Source organism: Pseudophryne corroboree, assembly GCF_028390025.1.
Source record: "Pseudophryne corroboree isolate aPseCor3 chromosome 3 unlocalized genomic scaffold, aPseCor3.hap2 SUPER_3_unloc_75, whole genome shotgun sequence".
Classification (NCBI taxonomy): domain Eukaryota; kingdom Metazoa; phylum Chordata; class Amphibia; order Anura; family Myobatrachidae; genus Pseudophryne; species Pseudophryne corroboree.
The window spans coordinates 433,484-447,326 of NW_026967569.1; the positions used below are offsets into that span (position 1 = coordinate 433,484).

At 46.3% G+C, this 13,843-nt stretch overlaps 2 protein-coding genes across 5 annotated transcripts in view; one reads left to right on the forward strand and one right to left on the reverse strand.

Moving 5' to 3' along the window:
* LOC134984706 (zinc finger protein 585A-like) overlaps positions 1–13,843 on the reverse strand; it is a 119,207-nt gene that overhangs the window by 47,673 nt on the left and 57,691 nt on the right. The gene's annotated exons all lie outside the window — the stretch shown is intronic.
* The window catches only part of LOC134984702 (oocyte zinc finger protein XlCOF7.1-like), a 39,697-nt gene that overhangs the window by 7,065 nt on the left and 18,789 nt on the right, over positions 1–13,843 (forward strand). For all 4 annotated transcript variants that reach the window (XM_063950220.1, XM_063950218.1, XM_063950221.1 and 1 more), the window contains exons 2-5: positions 4,804–4,991; positions 5,643–5,718; positions 5,838–5,935; positions 6,096–6,639. In XM_063950220.1, coding sequence (XP_063806290.1) covers positions 5,691–5,718; positions 5,838–5,935; positions 6,096–6,639 — 670 coding nt within the window. In that variant the 5' untranslated portion in view covers positions 4,804–4,991; positions 5,643–5,690. The remainder of the gene's footprint in view (positions 1–4,803; positions 4,992–5,642; positions 5,719–5,837; positions 5,936–6,095; positions 6,640–13,843) is intronic.

Genomic DNA, 13,843 nt, shown 5'->3' on the forward strand with positions numbered 1-13,843 from the left:
GGCTTCTTAGGCTACTGGACACTAGCTCCAGAGGGACGATCAAGCCCCTGGGGCTATATGGATGTATTTAACCCCTGCCAGGTTTTCAGAAACACCGGGAGAAGAGCCCGCCGAAATAGGGGGCGGGGCCTATCTCCTCAGCACACAGTGCCATTTTCCTACACAGCTCCGCTGCTAGGAAGGCTCCCAGGCTCTCCCCTGCACTGCACTACAGAAACAGGGTTAAAACAGAGAGGGGGGGCATTTTGTGTGGCGATATTATAATATATTAAGATGCTATAAGGGAAAACACTTATTATAAGGTTGTCCCTGTATAATTATAGCGTTTTGGTGTGTGCTGGCAAACTCTCCCTCTGTCTCCCCAAAGGGCTAGTGGGGTCCTGTCCTCTATCAGAGCATTCCCTGTGTGTGTGCTGTGTGTCGGTACGTGTGTGTCGACATGTATGAGGACGATGTTGGTGTGGAGGCGGAGCAATTGCCTGTAATGGTGATGTCACCCCCTAGGGAGTCGACACTGGAATGGTTGGCTTATTTATGGAATTACGTGATAATGTCAACACGCTGCAAGGTCGGTTGACGACATGAGACGGCCGGCAAACCAATTAGTACCTGTCCAGGCGTCTCAAACACCGTCAGGGGCTTTAAAACGCCCATTACCTCAGTCGGTCGACACAGACACGGACACTGACTCCAGTGTCGACGGTGAAGAAACAGACGTATTTTCCAGTAGGGCCACACGTTACATGATAAGGGCAATGAAGGAGGTGTTACATATTTCTGATACTACAAGTACCACAAAAAAGGGTATTATGTGGGGTGTGAAAAAACTATCTGTAGTTTTCCTGAATCAGATGAATAAAAAAATTGCTAATATCTAAGAAATTATTGGCGTTATACCCTTTCCCGCCAGAAGTTAGGGCGCGTTGGGAAACACCCCCCAGGGTGGATAAGAGCTCACACGCTTATCAAAACAGGTGGCGTTACCGTCTCCGGATACGGCCGCCCTCAAGGAACCAGCTGATAGGAAGCTGGAAAATATCCTAAAAAGTATATACACACATACTGGTATTATACTGCGACCAGCAATCGCCTCAGCCTGGATGTGCAGTGCTGGGGTGGCTTGGTCGGATTCCCTGACTGAAAATATTGATACCCTTGATAGGGACAGTATTTTGTTGACTATAGAGCATTTAAAGGATGCATTTCTATATATGCGAGATGCACAGAGGGATATTTGCACCCTGGCATCAAAAGTGCGATGTCCATTTCTGTTAGAAAATGTTTATGGACACGACAGTGGTCAGGTGATGCGGATTCCAAACGGCACATGGAAGTATTGCCGTATAAAGGGGAGGAGTTATTTGGGGTCGGTCTATCGGACCTGGTGACCACGGCAACAGCTGGAAATCCACCTTTTTACCCCAAGTCACCTCTCAGCAGAAAAAGACACCGTCTTTTCAGCCTCAGTCCCTTCGTCCCCATATAGGACAAGCGGGTAAAAGGCTAGTCATATCTACCCCGGGGTAGAGGAAAGGGAAAAAGACTGCAGCAGGCAGCCCCTTCCCAGAAACAGAAGCCCTCCACAGCTTCTGCCAAGTCCTCAGCATGACGCTGGGGCCTTACAAGCGGACTCAGGTGCGGTGGGGGGTCGTGTCAAGAGTTTCGGCGCGCAGTGGGCTCACTCGCAAGTGGACCCCTGGATCTTACAGGTAGTTTCCCAGGGGTACAGATTGGAATTCGAGACGTCTCCCCCTAGCAGGTTCCTGAAGTCTGCGTTACCAACGTCTCCCTCCGACAGGGAGGCGGTGTTGGAAGCAATTCACAAGCTGTATTCCCAGCAGGTGATAATCAAAGTACCCCTCCTTCAACAAGGGAAGGGGTATTATTCCACACTATTTGTGATACCGAAGCCAGACGGCTCGGTGAGACCTATTCTAAATCTAAAATCTTTGAACACTTACATACAAGGTTCAAATTCAAGATGGAGTCACTCAGAGCAGTGATAGCGAACCTGGAAGAGGGGCACTATGGTGTCCCTGGACATCAAGGATGCTTACCTTCATGTCCCAAATTGCCCTTCTCACCAAGGGTACCTCAGGTTCGGGGTACAGAACTGTCACTATCAGTTAGACGCTGCCGTTTGGATTGTCCACGACACCCCGGGTCCTTACCAAGGTAATGGCCAAAAATGATGATTCTTCTTCGAAGAAAAGGCGTCTTAATTATCCCTTACTTGGACGATCTCCTGATAAGGGCAAAGTCCAAGGAACAGTTGGAGGTCGGAGTAGCATACTGCTACAACAGCACGGGTGGATTCTAAATATTCCAAAATCGCAGCTGATCCTGACGACACGTCGGCTGTTCCTAGGGATGATTCTGGACACAGTCCAGAAAAAGGGTGTTTCTCCTGGAGGAGAAAGCCAAGGAGTTATCCGAGCTAATCAGGAACCTCCTAAAACCAGGAAAAGTGTCAGTGCATCATTGCACAAGGGTCCTGGGAAAAATGGTGGCTTCCTACGAAGCGATTCCATTCAGCAGATTTCACGCAAGAACTTTTCAGTGGGATCTGCTGGACAAATGGTCCGGATCGCATCTTCAGATGCATCAGCGGATAACCCTGTCTCCAAGGACAAGGGTGTCTCTTCTGTGGTGGCTGCAGAGTGCTCATCTATTAGAGGGCCGCAGATTCGGCATTCAGGACTGTGTCCTGGTAACCACGGATACCAGCCTGAGGGGCTGGGGAGCAGTCACACGGAAGAAATTTCCAGGGAGTGTGGTCAAGTCTGGAGACTTCACTTCACATAAATATACTGGACTTACCGCGGCTGCGTTGACGGCATGGCGGTTGAACGCCGGATCCTAAGGGAAAAAGGCATTCCAGAAGAGGTCATCCCTACCCTGGTCAAAGCCAGGAAGGAGGTGACCGCACAACATTATCACCGCATTTGGCGAAAATATGTTGCGTGGTGTGAGGCCAGGAAGGCCCCCACGGAGGAATTTCAACTCGGTCGATTCCTACATTTCCTGCAAACAGGAGTGTCTATGGGCCTCAAATTGGGGTCCATTAAGGTTCAAATTTCGGCCCTGTCGATTTTCTTCCAGAAAGAATTGGCTTCAGTTCCTGAAGTCCAGACGGTTGTCAAGGGAGTACTGCATATACAGCCCTCTTTTTGTGCCTCCAGTGGCACCGTGGGATCTCAATGTAGTTCTGGGATTCCTCAAATCACATGGGTTTGAACCACTCAAATCTGTGGATTTAAAATATCTCACATGGACAGTGGCTATGCTGTTGGACCTGGCTTGGGCCAGGCGAGTGTCAGAATTGGCGGTTTTGTCTCACAAAAGCCTATATCTGATTTTCCATTCGGACAGGGCAGAACTGCGGACTCGTCCCCAGTTTCTCCCTAAGGTGGTGTCAGCGTTTCACCTGAACCAGCCTATTGTGGTACCTGCGGCTACTAGGGACTTGGAGGACTCCAAGTTGCTAGATGTTGTCAGGGCCCTGAAATATGTTTCCCGGACGGCTGGAGTCAGGAAAACTGACTCGCTGTTTATCCTGTATGCACCCAACAAGCTGGGTGCTCCTGCTTCTAAGCAGACGATTGCTCGTTGGATTTGTAGTACAATTCAGCTTGCACATTCTGTGGCAGGCCTGCCACAGCCAAAATCTGTAAATGCCCATTCCACAAGGAAGGTGGGCTCATCTTGGGCGGCTGCCCGAGGGGTCTCAGCTTTACAACTTTGCCGAGCTGCTACTTGGTCAGGGGCAAACACGTTTGCAAAATTCTACAAATTTGATACCCTGGCTGAGGAGGACCTGGAGTTCTCTCATTCGGTGCTGCAGAGTCATCCGCACTCTCCCGCCCGTTTGGGAGCTTTGGTATAATCCCCATGGTCCTTACGGAGTCCCCAGCATCCACTTAGGACGTTAGAGAAAATAAGAATTTACTTACCGATAATTCTATTTCTCGTAGTCCGTAGTGGATGCTGGGCGCCCATCCCAAGTGCGGATTGTCTGCAATATTTGTACATAGTTATTGTTACAAAAATCGGGTTATTATTGTTGTGAGCCATCTTCTCAGAGGCTCCACTGTTCTCATGCTGTTAACTGGGTTCAGATCACAGGTTGTACAGTGTGATTGGTGTGGCTGGTATGAGTCTTACCCGGGATTCAAGATCCTTCCTTATTGTGTACGCTCGTCCGGGCACAGTATCCTAACTGAGGCTTGGAGGAGGGTCATAGGGGGAGGAGCCAGTGCACACCACCTGATCCTAAAGCTTTTACTTTTGTGCCCTGTCTCCTGCGGAGCCGCTATTCCCCATGGTCCTTACGGAGTCCCCAGCATCCACTACGGACTACGAGAAATAGAATTATCGGTAAGTAAATTCTTATTATTACTATTATTAATTTTATTATATGTAGTTGTGGGGATTGAAAATATTGCTCAAATTCTAGGATATATTAAAGCAGAGACCAAAATATCCATGGCATGTGTAACAGATGATAATTGGAGCAGAATGAAGCAAATGTATATCACACTCCTGGGAGTGTCACTGTGACGTCACTTATATCTATAATAATAATATAGGGACATGACTGGGAAGGTGAGGGGATCTGGGTGTGTCACAGTGGCATCACGTATATCTATAGTCATAGTCCAGGGACATAACTGGGGAGGTGAGGGGATCTGGGAGTGTCACAGTGACATCACATATCTATAGTCATAGTACAGGGACATGACTGGGGAGGTGAGGGGATCTTGGAGTATTTTCAGTGATATTGATGTCTCCCCCATTTCGCAGGATTACACAGTAGTAAGGAAGACATCCAGTGAATGTGAGACACCCAGCAGCCGTCCCTGTGTGTCAGTAGGACTGAGAAGTAAACAGAGTCCCATTACGGTGCCTCCATCACACTCACTGATGAGAGACACAGTGACAAGAAGATCCTGGAACTCACCAACAAGATCATTCAGCTGCTGACTGGAGAGGTAACTGCTGGGAATGGGGCATTATACAGTAACACCGGGGGATGTGTCTGGGTGATGACTGGAGAGGTTACTGCTGGGAATGGGGCATTATACAATAACACCGGGGGACGTGTCCAGGTAATGACTGGAGAGGTGACTTCTGGGAATTGAGAATTATTTAGTAACACCAGGGGATGTGTCCGGGTGATGACTGGAGAGGTGACTGCCGGGAATGGGACATTATACAGTAACACCAGGGGACGTGTCCGAGTGATGACTGGATAGGTGACTGCTGGGAATGGGACATTATACAGTAACACCGGAGTATGTGTCTGGGTGATGATTGGAGAGGTGACTGCTGGGAATGGGAAATTATACAGTAACACCAGGTGACGTGTGTGGGTGATGACTGGAGAGTTGACTGTTGGTAATGGGACATTTTACAGTAACACCAAGGGACGTGTCTGGGTGATGACCGGAGAGGTGACTGCTGGGAATGGGGCATTATACAGTAACATCGGGGATGTGTCTGGGTGATGACTGGAGAGGTGACTGCTGGGAATGGGGTATTATACAGTAACACCAGGGGATGTGTCTGGGTGATGACTGTATCACTGTGTGTGTCAGGTTCCTATAAGGTGTCAGGATGTCACTGTCTATGTCTCCATGCAGGAGGGGGAGTATATAGAGGAACACAGGGGTCTGTACAACGACGTGATAATGGAGAATCACCGGCCCACATCACTGGGTAAGAGTAGACTGTCATGTAATGTACAGGGGAGAGCAGGTATGGGGGCCCCCTATATACACACATCATCTGATAATCGCATATATACACTGTACTCAGTCACTGTGTGTCTCCTACAGATGGGCCCAGTAACAGAGATACCCCAGAGAGATGTCCCCGTCCTCTGTATTCCCAGGATTGTACAGAGGAGAATCACAGGATCCCACAGGAGGATCAGGTAGGTGGGATTTAGGGTCTCCCCAATATACCAAAGTGACTGTCACTATATGATCTGTAGAGGAGCTGTGTGTCTTATACACTGATATTATACTGTTTCACCTCAGTCTAATCTGACTGTATGCAAATGTCATTATAGTGTTTCTTGGTTTTTTTTTAAGGTACAACGTCTGTCTGATATTAAAACAGAAGATATAGAGGGAGAAGAAGAGACGTATGTGACTGATATAAAGGCAGAAGATATAGAGGGAGAAGAAGAGACATATGTGACTGATATAAAGGCAGAAGATATAGAGGGAGTAGAAGAGATGTATCTGACTGATATAAAGGCAGAAGATATAGAGGGAGTAGAAGAGACGTATGTGACTGATATAAAGGCAGAAGATACAGAGGGAGAAGAAGAGACGTATGTGACTGATATAAAGGCAGCAGATATAGAGGGAGAAGAAGAGACGTATGTGACTGATATAAAGGCAGAAGATATAGAGGGAGAAGAAGAGACATATGTGACTGATATAAAGGCAGAAGATATAGAGGGAGTAGAAGAGACGTATGTGACTGATATAAAGGCAGAAGATATAGAGGGAGAAGAAGAGACGTATGTGACTGATATAAAGGCAGAAGATATAGAGGGAGAAGAAGAGACGTATGTGAGGGGTGATCAGCAGTGTATGGAGGAGGAGATCCCTACAGATATCAGCACAGGTGAGTAATAAACACTTATTACAGAAGTCACATATTCTCATTGCTCAGTCACTACAGCAATCTCTTATCCTACACCCTCCTCCGCCATCAGCCCTGTTCTCAGTTGGGTGTTTCTAACACAAGGCTATCCATGACAAATATCACATGTAGAGAGTTATTACACACAACACTATTAGTTATTAAAAGTAACAAGCATAAGTTTATTATTAGTGATTATATATAAATGTGTATATATGTATGTATGTATATAATATAATTAGTATTGTTTTTTGTGGAGTGCCTAATTTATATGCATTTTGTTAGATGATGCAGGTATGAAACATTTTCTGCTATACAGTAGACCTGAGATCACCAAATACAATTCGTATAAGATTCAGAAATAAAATTAAATTTGAATCTAGAACTTCAAGTAAAACAGATTAAGAGCTTATCACAAGTACATATCTGTATAATCATAAGACAAGCGTTTTGCACTTGTTGTCACCCTTGCATGGGCGGACTTGTTCTTATCCACTCCAATTCACTCTAAATACCGTACACCAACGCGTTTTGTCAATAGTGACTTCTTCAGGGGTGTTTTCCGTTAAAGGCTTTATCCTCAAATATTAATTGTGTAGATTTTAAATAATTGTGTAACCTTCAGACGGTGATTGTGGACTTGTTCATGATGAACACATTCCTAATTACTTGTGAATAATAGTTCCTGCTCTGTGCAGTTCTGAGGTTATGACTTTAGGGAATGTAATGGCCAGATCCAATATTGCTCAATCTAAGGTCTCCCAGTAGCCTTACTACATACATAAATGTGTCTTGCACTCACTCTATTAACTAACAATAATAAACAGTGGAGTTTTAGTTCATGTATTGCTCAGTGCATTTAAGCCTGCAGCCCCTGACAAGGGACCCCACTATACTGCAGGTCCTACTCTATGGCTCAAAATAATTACCATAAAATCAGCTATCACATTAGTGTTAAACTTTAGGTTTGCTCTCAGCGGCGGAACAGTGGCCGAAAGGCTTGGATTGGTTTTCAGATCATCAGCTGACGTGCCACCACATCTCACGTGGCCCTCCAATTCACCAGATCTGGGACTGTTTGGCTGGGTCCGGCATTGTACTGTTGGTGCAGTTCCTGGTGCGTTTGGAACGATTGGTGGTTGCTAGGCGCCCTAAATGCCTGTGGTCCCGATTTGTCATGATCTACTTTCGCCCACTGTTCTGCTGCTGAGATTCTTGGTGTCCATGCTTGTTCCACTGTAGATGGATACTACTCACTGTCTACAAGGGATCACCAACAAACAAATGCCGGTCTTGGCCACAACCAATGGCTCCCTTTTGCCAGTTGCATAATGTGCACGACCCATGGTTCCATCTGAAAATGAAACAATATCTCAACAAATTTGCATTGTATCAATACCTCTGGCATTCACAATGATCATCCAGTAGTTTTAGTGTCACCATCTACACGCTTGTGCACGTCCCGTGTCATTAATATATCCGGTGGAACCGCCCATGTCGCCATCCGTCGCTCACTCCAGTACATCAAAGTGACGTCATCTGACACACGCTACATCCGGGGACACGGAGAGAACCTCGTCCACGTGACCTATAGTAACCAATGGGGACAAAAGTATCAAGTAACCTGCCAATAAAACAGTGTAACACCGGTCAAATTCTATCCTCTTAGATATATATATATGTTCCTGTGGCAGGATCCACAGGTTATCCGCAGGATAACATTGGGATATGATGACGTGACAGCGAATTTGCAACAAACGGTCAAAGCTTTCAGCCTCCCAGTATGCAACGGGCCTGTCCATATATCTCTGCCTCCTGGCTCAGGTAAATCAGTTTTTCTCCGGCTGGTTCCACAGGTTATCCACAGGATAACATTGGGATATGCCGGAGGGACAGCGGAAATAGCACCAAACAGTCACGAGCTTTCTTGCCTCCCAGGATGCATCGGGGCTCTTGCATATAATCCCGCCCACTGACTCAGTCAAATCAGTTTTTTGTTTGGTGCGGCAGGAGCCGGACCATGGTCACAGGGCTGCTGTTAGGGCAGCCCTAAGCTTTTATTATTTTATTTTTATAGTCTTACTATGTTTTGAGTGATCTTTCTTAACAGCATCTTAAACGCATGCTAGAAAGAGTCGCTCCAACAACTCTCCACCGGGTCGCAACAATGCTTACCTTTGCGGTACAGTGCTGTCTTGGCGGGCGTCTGTGACGGATGTTCTAGCAGGTCCAGCAGACGTAACCAGGCTGTGGCCCGAGCATAGGGAGAAGGTAAGGCATCGGTTTACTTTTACTAGGGGTTTCCGGACATATTGGAGGAGACTACAAACAGTGGTTGATGCGCCGCCACTCTTAAGTGCAACAGCGCTACGCTTTAGAGACCATAGGTGCCAGGACTAGGTTGAGGCTGCGATCCCTAGAGTTTATGTCAACAGGGGGAGTCAGACGCTCTCCTGGTCGCCCCTCCCCCCAGTTCATGACCAGTTTCCGTGCGTCTCCCGTCCATGAACTGATGGCCTCACTTCCGTCTCAGATGCTACAACGAGGGTACTCGGTCACAGCTTGGGCCGCTGCGATGGTGTACACTAGAGTTTCCGCCTAGACCGGATCGCAGACAGGAGCGTCTGCATATACGTATCGTTCACTGAGCGTCTGTGTCCGTTATTGAGCGTCTGTGTCTCTCATCAGTTACCGGAGCGGTAGTATACACTAGTTGCGTCTGAATCTACTCAGCATCTTTCGAGCGTATTGATAGATCATGGAAGTGGGGTGTGTCTCCCTGTATCCCACTCTACTGAGTAAGGGTTATACAGTAATAAGATTCTATCTACTTGTTAGTATGAATTGTTAATTTTGGTACATATTGCATATGAGGCCTGTACAGTACTGTATGTTTTCTACAAAAATGTCTGAAAAACTTGTTATAACAGCTGTTAAAACATAAATACAGTAATTGTACTCCTACTTACTTGTAAAGTAATTGTTTGTGGTTGATTATATTCTCATATGACAATGTTTAATATTTAACATGTGACTGACTGCTAGTATGATTGCTGACTTTTATATGTTGTCAGTTTTATTCTGAACCTCAATTCAGGTGCACGGTTGTGGTCAGATTGATTTCACTTCTATATATATATATATATATATATATATATATATATATCATTCTCAGTCACAAATTGTGTAGTTGGTAAACACGGAAAAATTGACTGTCTGTGAGCGGCAAAAGTGACGAGGATACCTTATCAGGCACTCCTACATCCTTAACATGTTTATCTTGTAAAACGGTGATTTTAGAAGGAATGGAACAGTTTATTACTTATGATGGGTTATGTACAAACTGTTATGCATATCGGCAAAGTAAAAAGCAGGCTCCGGTTCAACAACCAGTAGAACCACCATGGAGTATGTTCACGCAGACCTTGTCTGCAATATTGGACAGATTAACTCCTGCAGTTCCACCCCAGGGAATAGGTTACACTATTAACCCATACATGCAGCTCCCTCCTTATGGTTTGGTTCCAGTAGCTTCTACAAGTAGCCAGGCTGTTAGGACCAGGGTAGATACATCCATGTTCCAGACTACACAAGATGATACAACAGATGAGGATACAGTGTATTCTAATACCCCATATGATGATCAGTCGCAGGGTTTTAGCTCAGAGGATATAGCTGAGCTTATTGATGCAATGAAGACTATTCTCTCTTTGGAGGAATCAGCCAAGACAGTGTCAAAATCTAAAGCACCTGTGTTTAAATGAACAAAGACAGTTAGGACTGAATTTCCAGTATCGGAAGATCTGACGGAAATGATGGAAGAACCTCGGGCTACACCTGGTAAAAAATATAAGATTCCGAAAAAATCGGATTCTTATTATCCTTTTCCAGCTGCGGATTGTTCAAAAAGAGAAGTTCCTCCTAAAGTAGATGCACATGTAGTGCGACTTGTGCATAAATCTGTTTTACCATTGCCGTCTACTTCACTGTCTGATGTTATAGATAGAAGAATAGATGGTTTATTGAAAAATATTTTTCTCTCTCTCGGGGGCTGTAGTAAGGCCAGCTATGGCTTCAGCCTGGATGACGAGAGCGATGGTAGAATGGGCGGAGAAACTAGAAAAAGGCCTCTTCCCTTCCACAGGGGAGGCGGAATCTCTTTTAGGCCGTATAAAACAAGCTGCGCAATATTTGGAAGAAGCAGCAATTGATATGGGTACAATTGCTTCTAAAGCATCAGCCTTGACAGTAGCTGCTCGCAGAGCAGTTTGGCTACGTACTTGGAAAGGGGACGCAGAACCCAAGAAGGTTCTGGAAGCTCTGCCTTTCGCTGGTGATATTCTGTTTGGAAAACAATTGACAGATATTCTAGAATCGGAAGCTGAATCCAAGAAGGTCAGATTTCCGGTTAGTTATAACCCTAAGACTAGGGGTTCGAAATTTCAGCCATTTCGATGGCAAGGCAGAGCAAAAGGGAAAAGGAACCTAAGCAACCCCATTTCAATAAGTCAACTAGGGGTAGGAAGCAGTGGGCCAATAGACGGCCGGCTACCAAGCCAGAACAGAAGCCATCAGTCTGAGGGTACGGGCCTCCGCCTGGAGGATTCCAGGGTTGGGGGCCAAGTCCTTCAATTTGCACATATATGGCAGCAGTCGACGACAGATGCTTGGGTGCAGAAGGTGGTATCTCTCGGTTATGGTTTCCCCTTCAAGAGGCAGCCTCCTCAAAGGTTTTTTTGCACCAGTCCATCTCGAATAGAGTCGAAGGCCAGTGCCCTGCAGGAAGCGGTTCAGAAATTGCTTCAGTCTGGTGTAATTATCCAAGTACCCCCAACACAATGGGGACAGGGGTTTTACTCCAATTTTTTTTTGATGCAGAAGCCAAATGGGTCATTCCGACCCATTCTCAATCTCAAAATGTTAAACAAATACATTTGGTTTCCAAGGTTCCACATGGAGACATTACGCTCCATAGTTTTGGCCATGGAACCGGGAGATTACATGGTATCTCTGGATATACAGGATTCTTACCTACATGTGCCTATAGCACAGTCTCATCAGTGTTACCTCCGGTTTGCCATCCTCCAGCAACATTTTCAGTTACAGGCTTTGCCGTTCGGGCTAGCAACAGCCCCCAGGGTGTTAACCAAAATTATGGTGGTTATGGGAGCTTATCTCCTCAAGCAGGGGATAAGAATATTTCCATTCCTTGACGATCTTTTAATCCTGGCACAATCTCAGGAATTACTTTTGAGCCATCTTCAACAGACAATAGTTTGTCTACAAAGACACGGGTGGCTCATAAACTGGGAAAAGTCGTCTCTGAGTCCGTCACAACGGATGGTTCATTTGGGGGCCATATTGGATTCAGGTCTACAGAGAATCTTGTTACCATGGAAAAAGATATCCAAGGTGCAAGTAATGACTCGTCGTTGCACGCTCAGACAATGTCAGTCCATGCAGCAATGTGACTGATGAGTCTGATGGTGTCAAAATTCGACATGGTGGAATATGCACAATTCCACTCCAGACCACTACAGCACCTTATTCTGACCCGATGGAACGGAAGACATCAGACAATAAAAAGACAGATGATTAATCTTCCAGTAGACGTAAGAAGGTCTTTAGCTTGGTGGCTACAGGAGAAAGGGAGAGAAAGAAGGCTCTTGTGTGGGCGCACTCTTTTAGAAAGGAAGGAGAATTCCTATAGCATGAGGGAGGAAATACTTAAAAATTAACTTTTAATGTTGACATTTATAACGAAGTTACCCATGTAGTTGATCCATGTAGGAGAAGGATAGAGAATTTAAATTTAAAAATGTTTGGTCTGTTTAATCACTGGGTGTGATAGAAATGGTTGTAGACACTTGTAAGTCTTACCCCCATTTCTCTAACGTCCTAGTGGATGCTGGGGACTCCGTCAGGACCATGGGGAATAGCGGGCTCCGCAGGAGACAGGGCACATCTAAAAAAGCTTTTAGGTCACATGGTGCGTACTGGCTCCTCCCCCTATGACCCTCCTCCAAGCCTCAGTTAGGTTTTTGTGCCCGTCCGAGAGGGTGCAATCTAGGTGGCTCTCTTAAAGAGCTGTTTAGAAAAGTTTTGTTTAGGTTTCTAATCAGTGATTCCTGCTGGCGACAGGATCACTGCAACGAGGGACTTAGGGGAGAGACTTGCAACTCACCTGCGTGCAGGATGGATTGAAGTCTTAGGCTACTGGACACTGAGCTCCAGAGGGAGTCGGAACACAGGTCAGCCTGGGGTTCGTCCCGGAGCCGCGCCGCCGATCCCCCTTACAGACGCTGAAGAACGGCAGAACGGAGGTCTGGAAACAGGCGGCAGAAGACTCCTCAGTCTTCATGAAGGTAGCGCACAGCACTGCAGCTGTGCGCCATTGTTGCTACACGGCTCACTGATCTCGGACACGGAGGGTGCAGGGCGCTGCTGGGGGCGCCCTGGGCAGCAATATAGATTACCTTAGAGGCAAATAAATACATCACATATAGCCATTAAGGCTATATGTATGTATTTAACCCAGGCCAGTTTTCCTAAAAACCGGGAGAAAAGCCCGCCGAGAAAGGGGCGGAGCTTATTCTCCTCAGCACTCAGCGCCATTTTCCTGCTCAGCTCCGCTGGTGAGGAAGGCTCCCACTCTCCCCTGCACTGCACTACAGAAACAGGGTAACAAAGAGAAGGGGGGCATAAATTGGCGATATAATTATATATTAAGAGCGCATATATAGAAACAACACCTTCAAGGGTTGTTATATACATTATAGCGCTTTTGGTGTGTGCTGGCAAACTCTCCCTCTGTCTCCCCAAAGGGCTAGTGGGTCCTGTCCTCTATCAGAGCATTCCCTGTGTGTGTGCTGTATGTCGGTACGTGTGTGTCGACATGTATGAGGAAAATGTTGGTGAGGAGGCGGAGCAAATTGCCTGTAATGGTGATGTCACTCTCTAGGGAGTCGACACCGGAATGGATGGCTTACTTATGGAATTACGTGATAATGTCAACAAGCTGCAAGCCGGTTGACGACATGAGACGGCCGGCGGACAAATTAGTACCGGTCCAGGCGTCTCAGACACCGTCAGGGGCTTGTAAAAACGCCCATTTACCTCAGTCGGTCGACAGACACAGACACGGACACTGACCCCAGTGTCGACGGTGAAGAAACAAACGTATTTT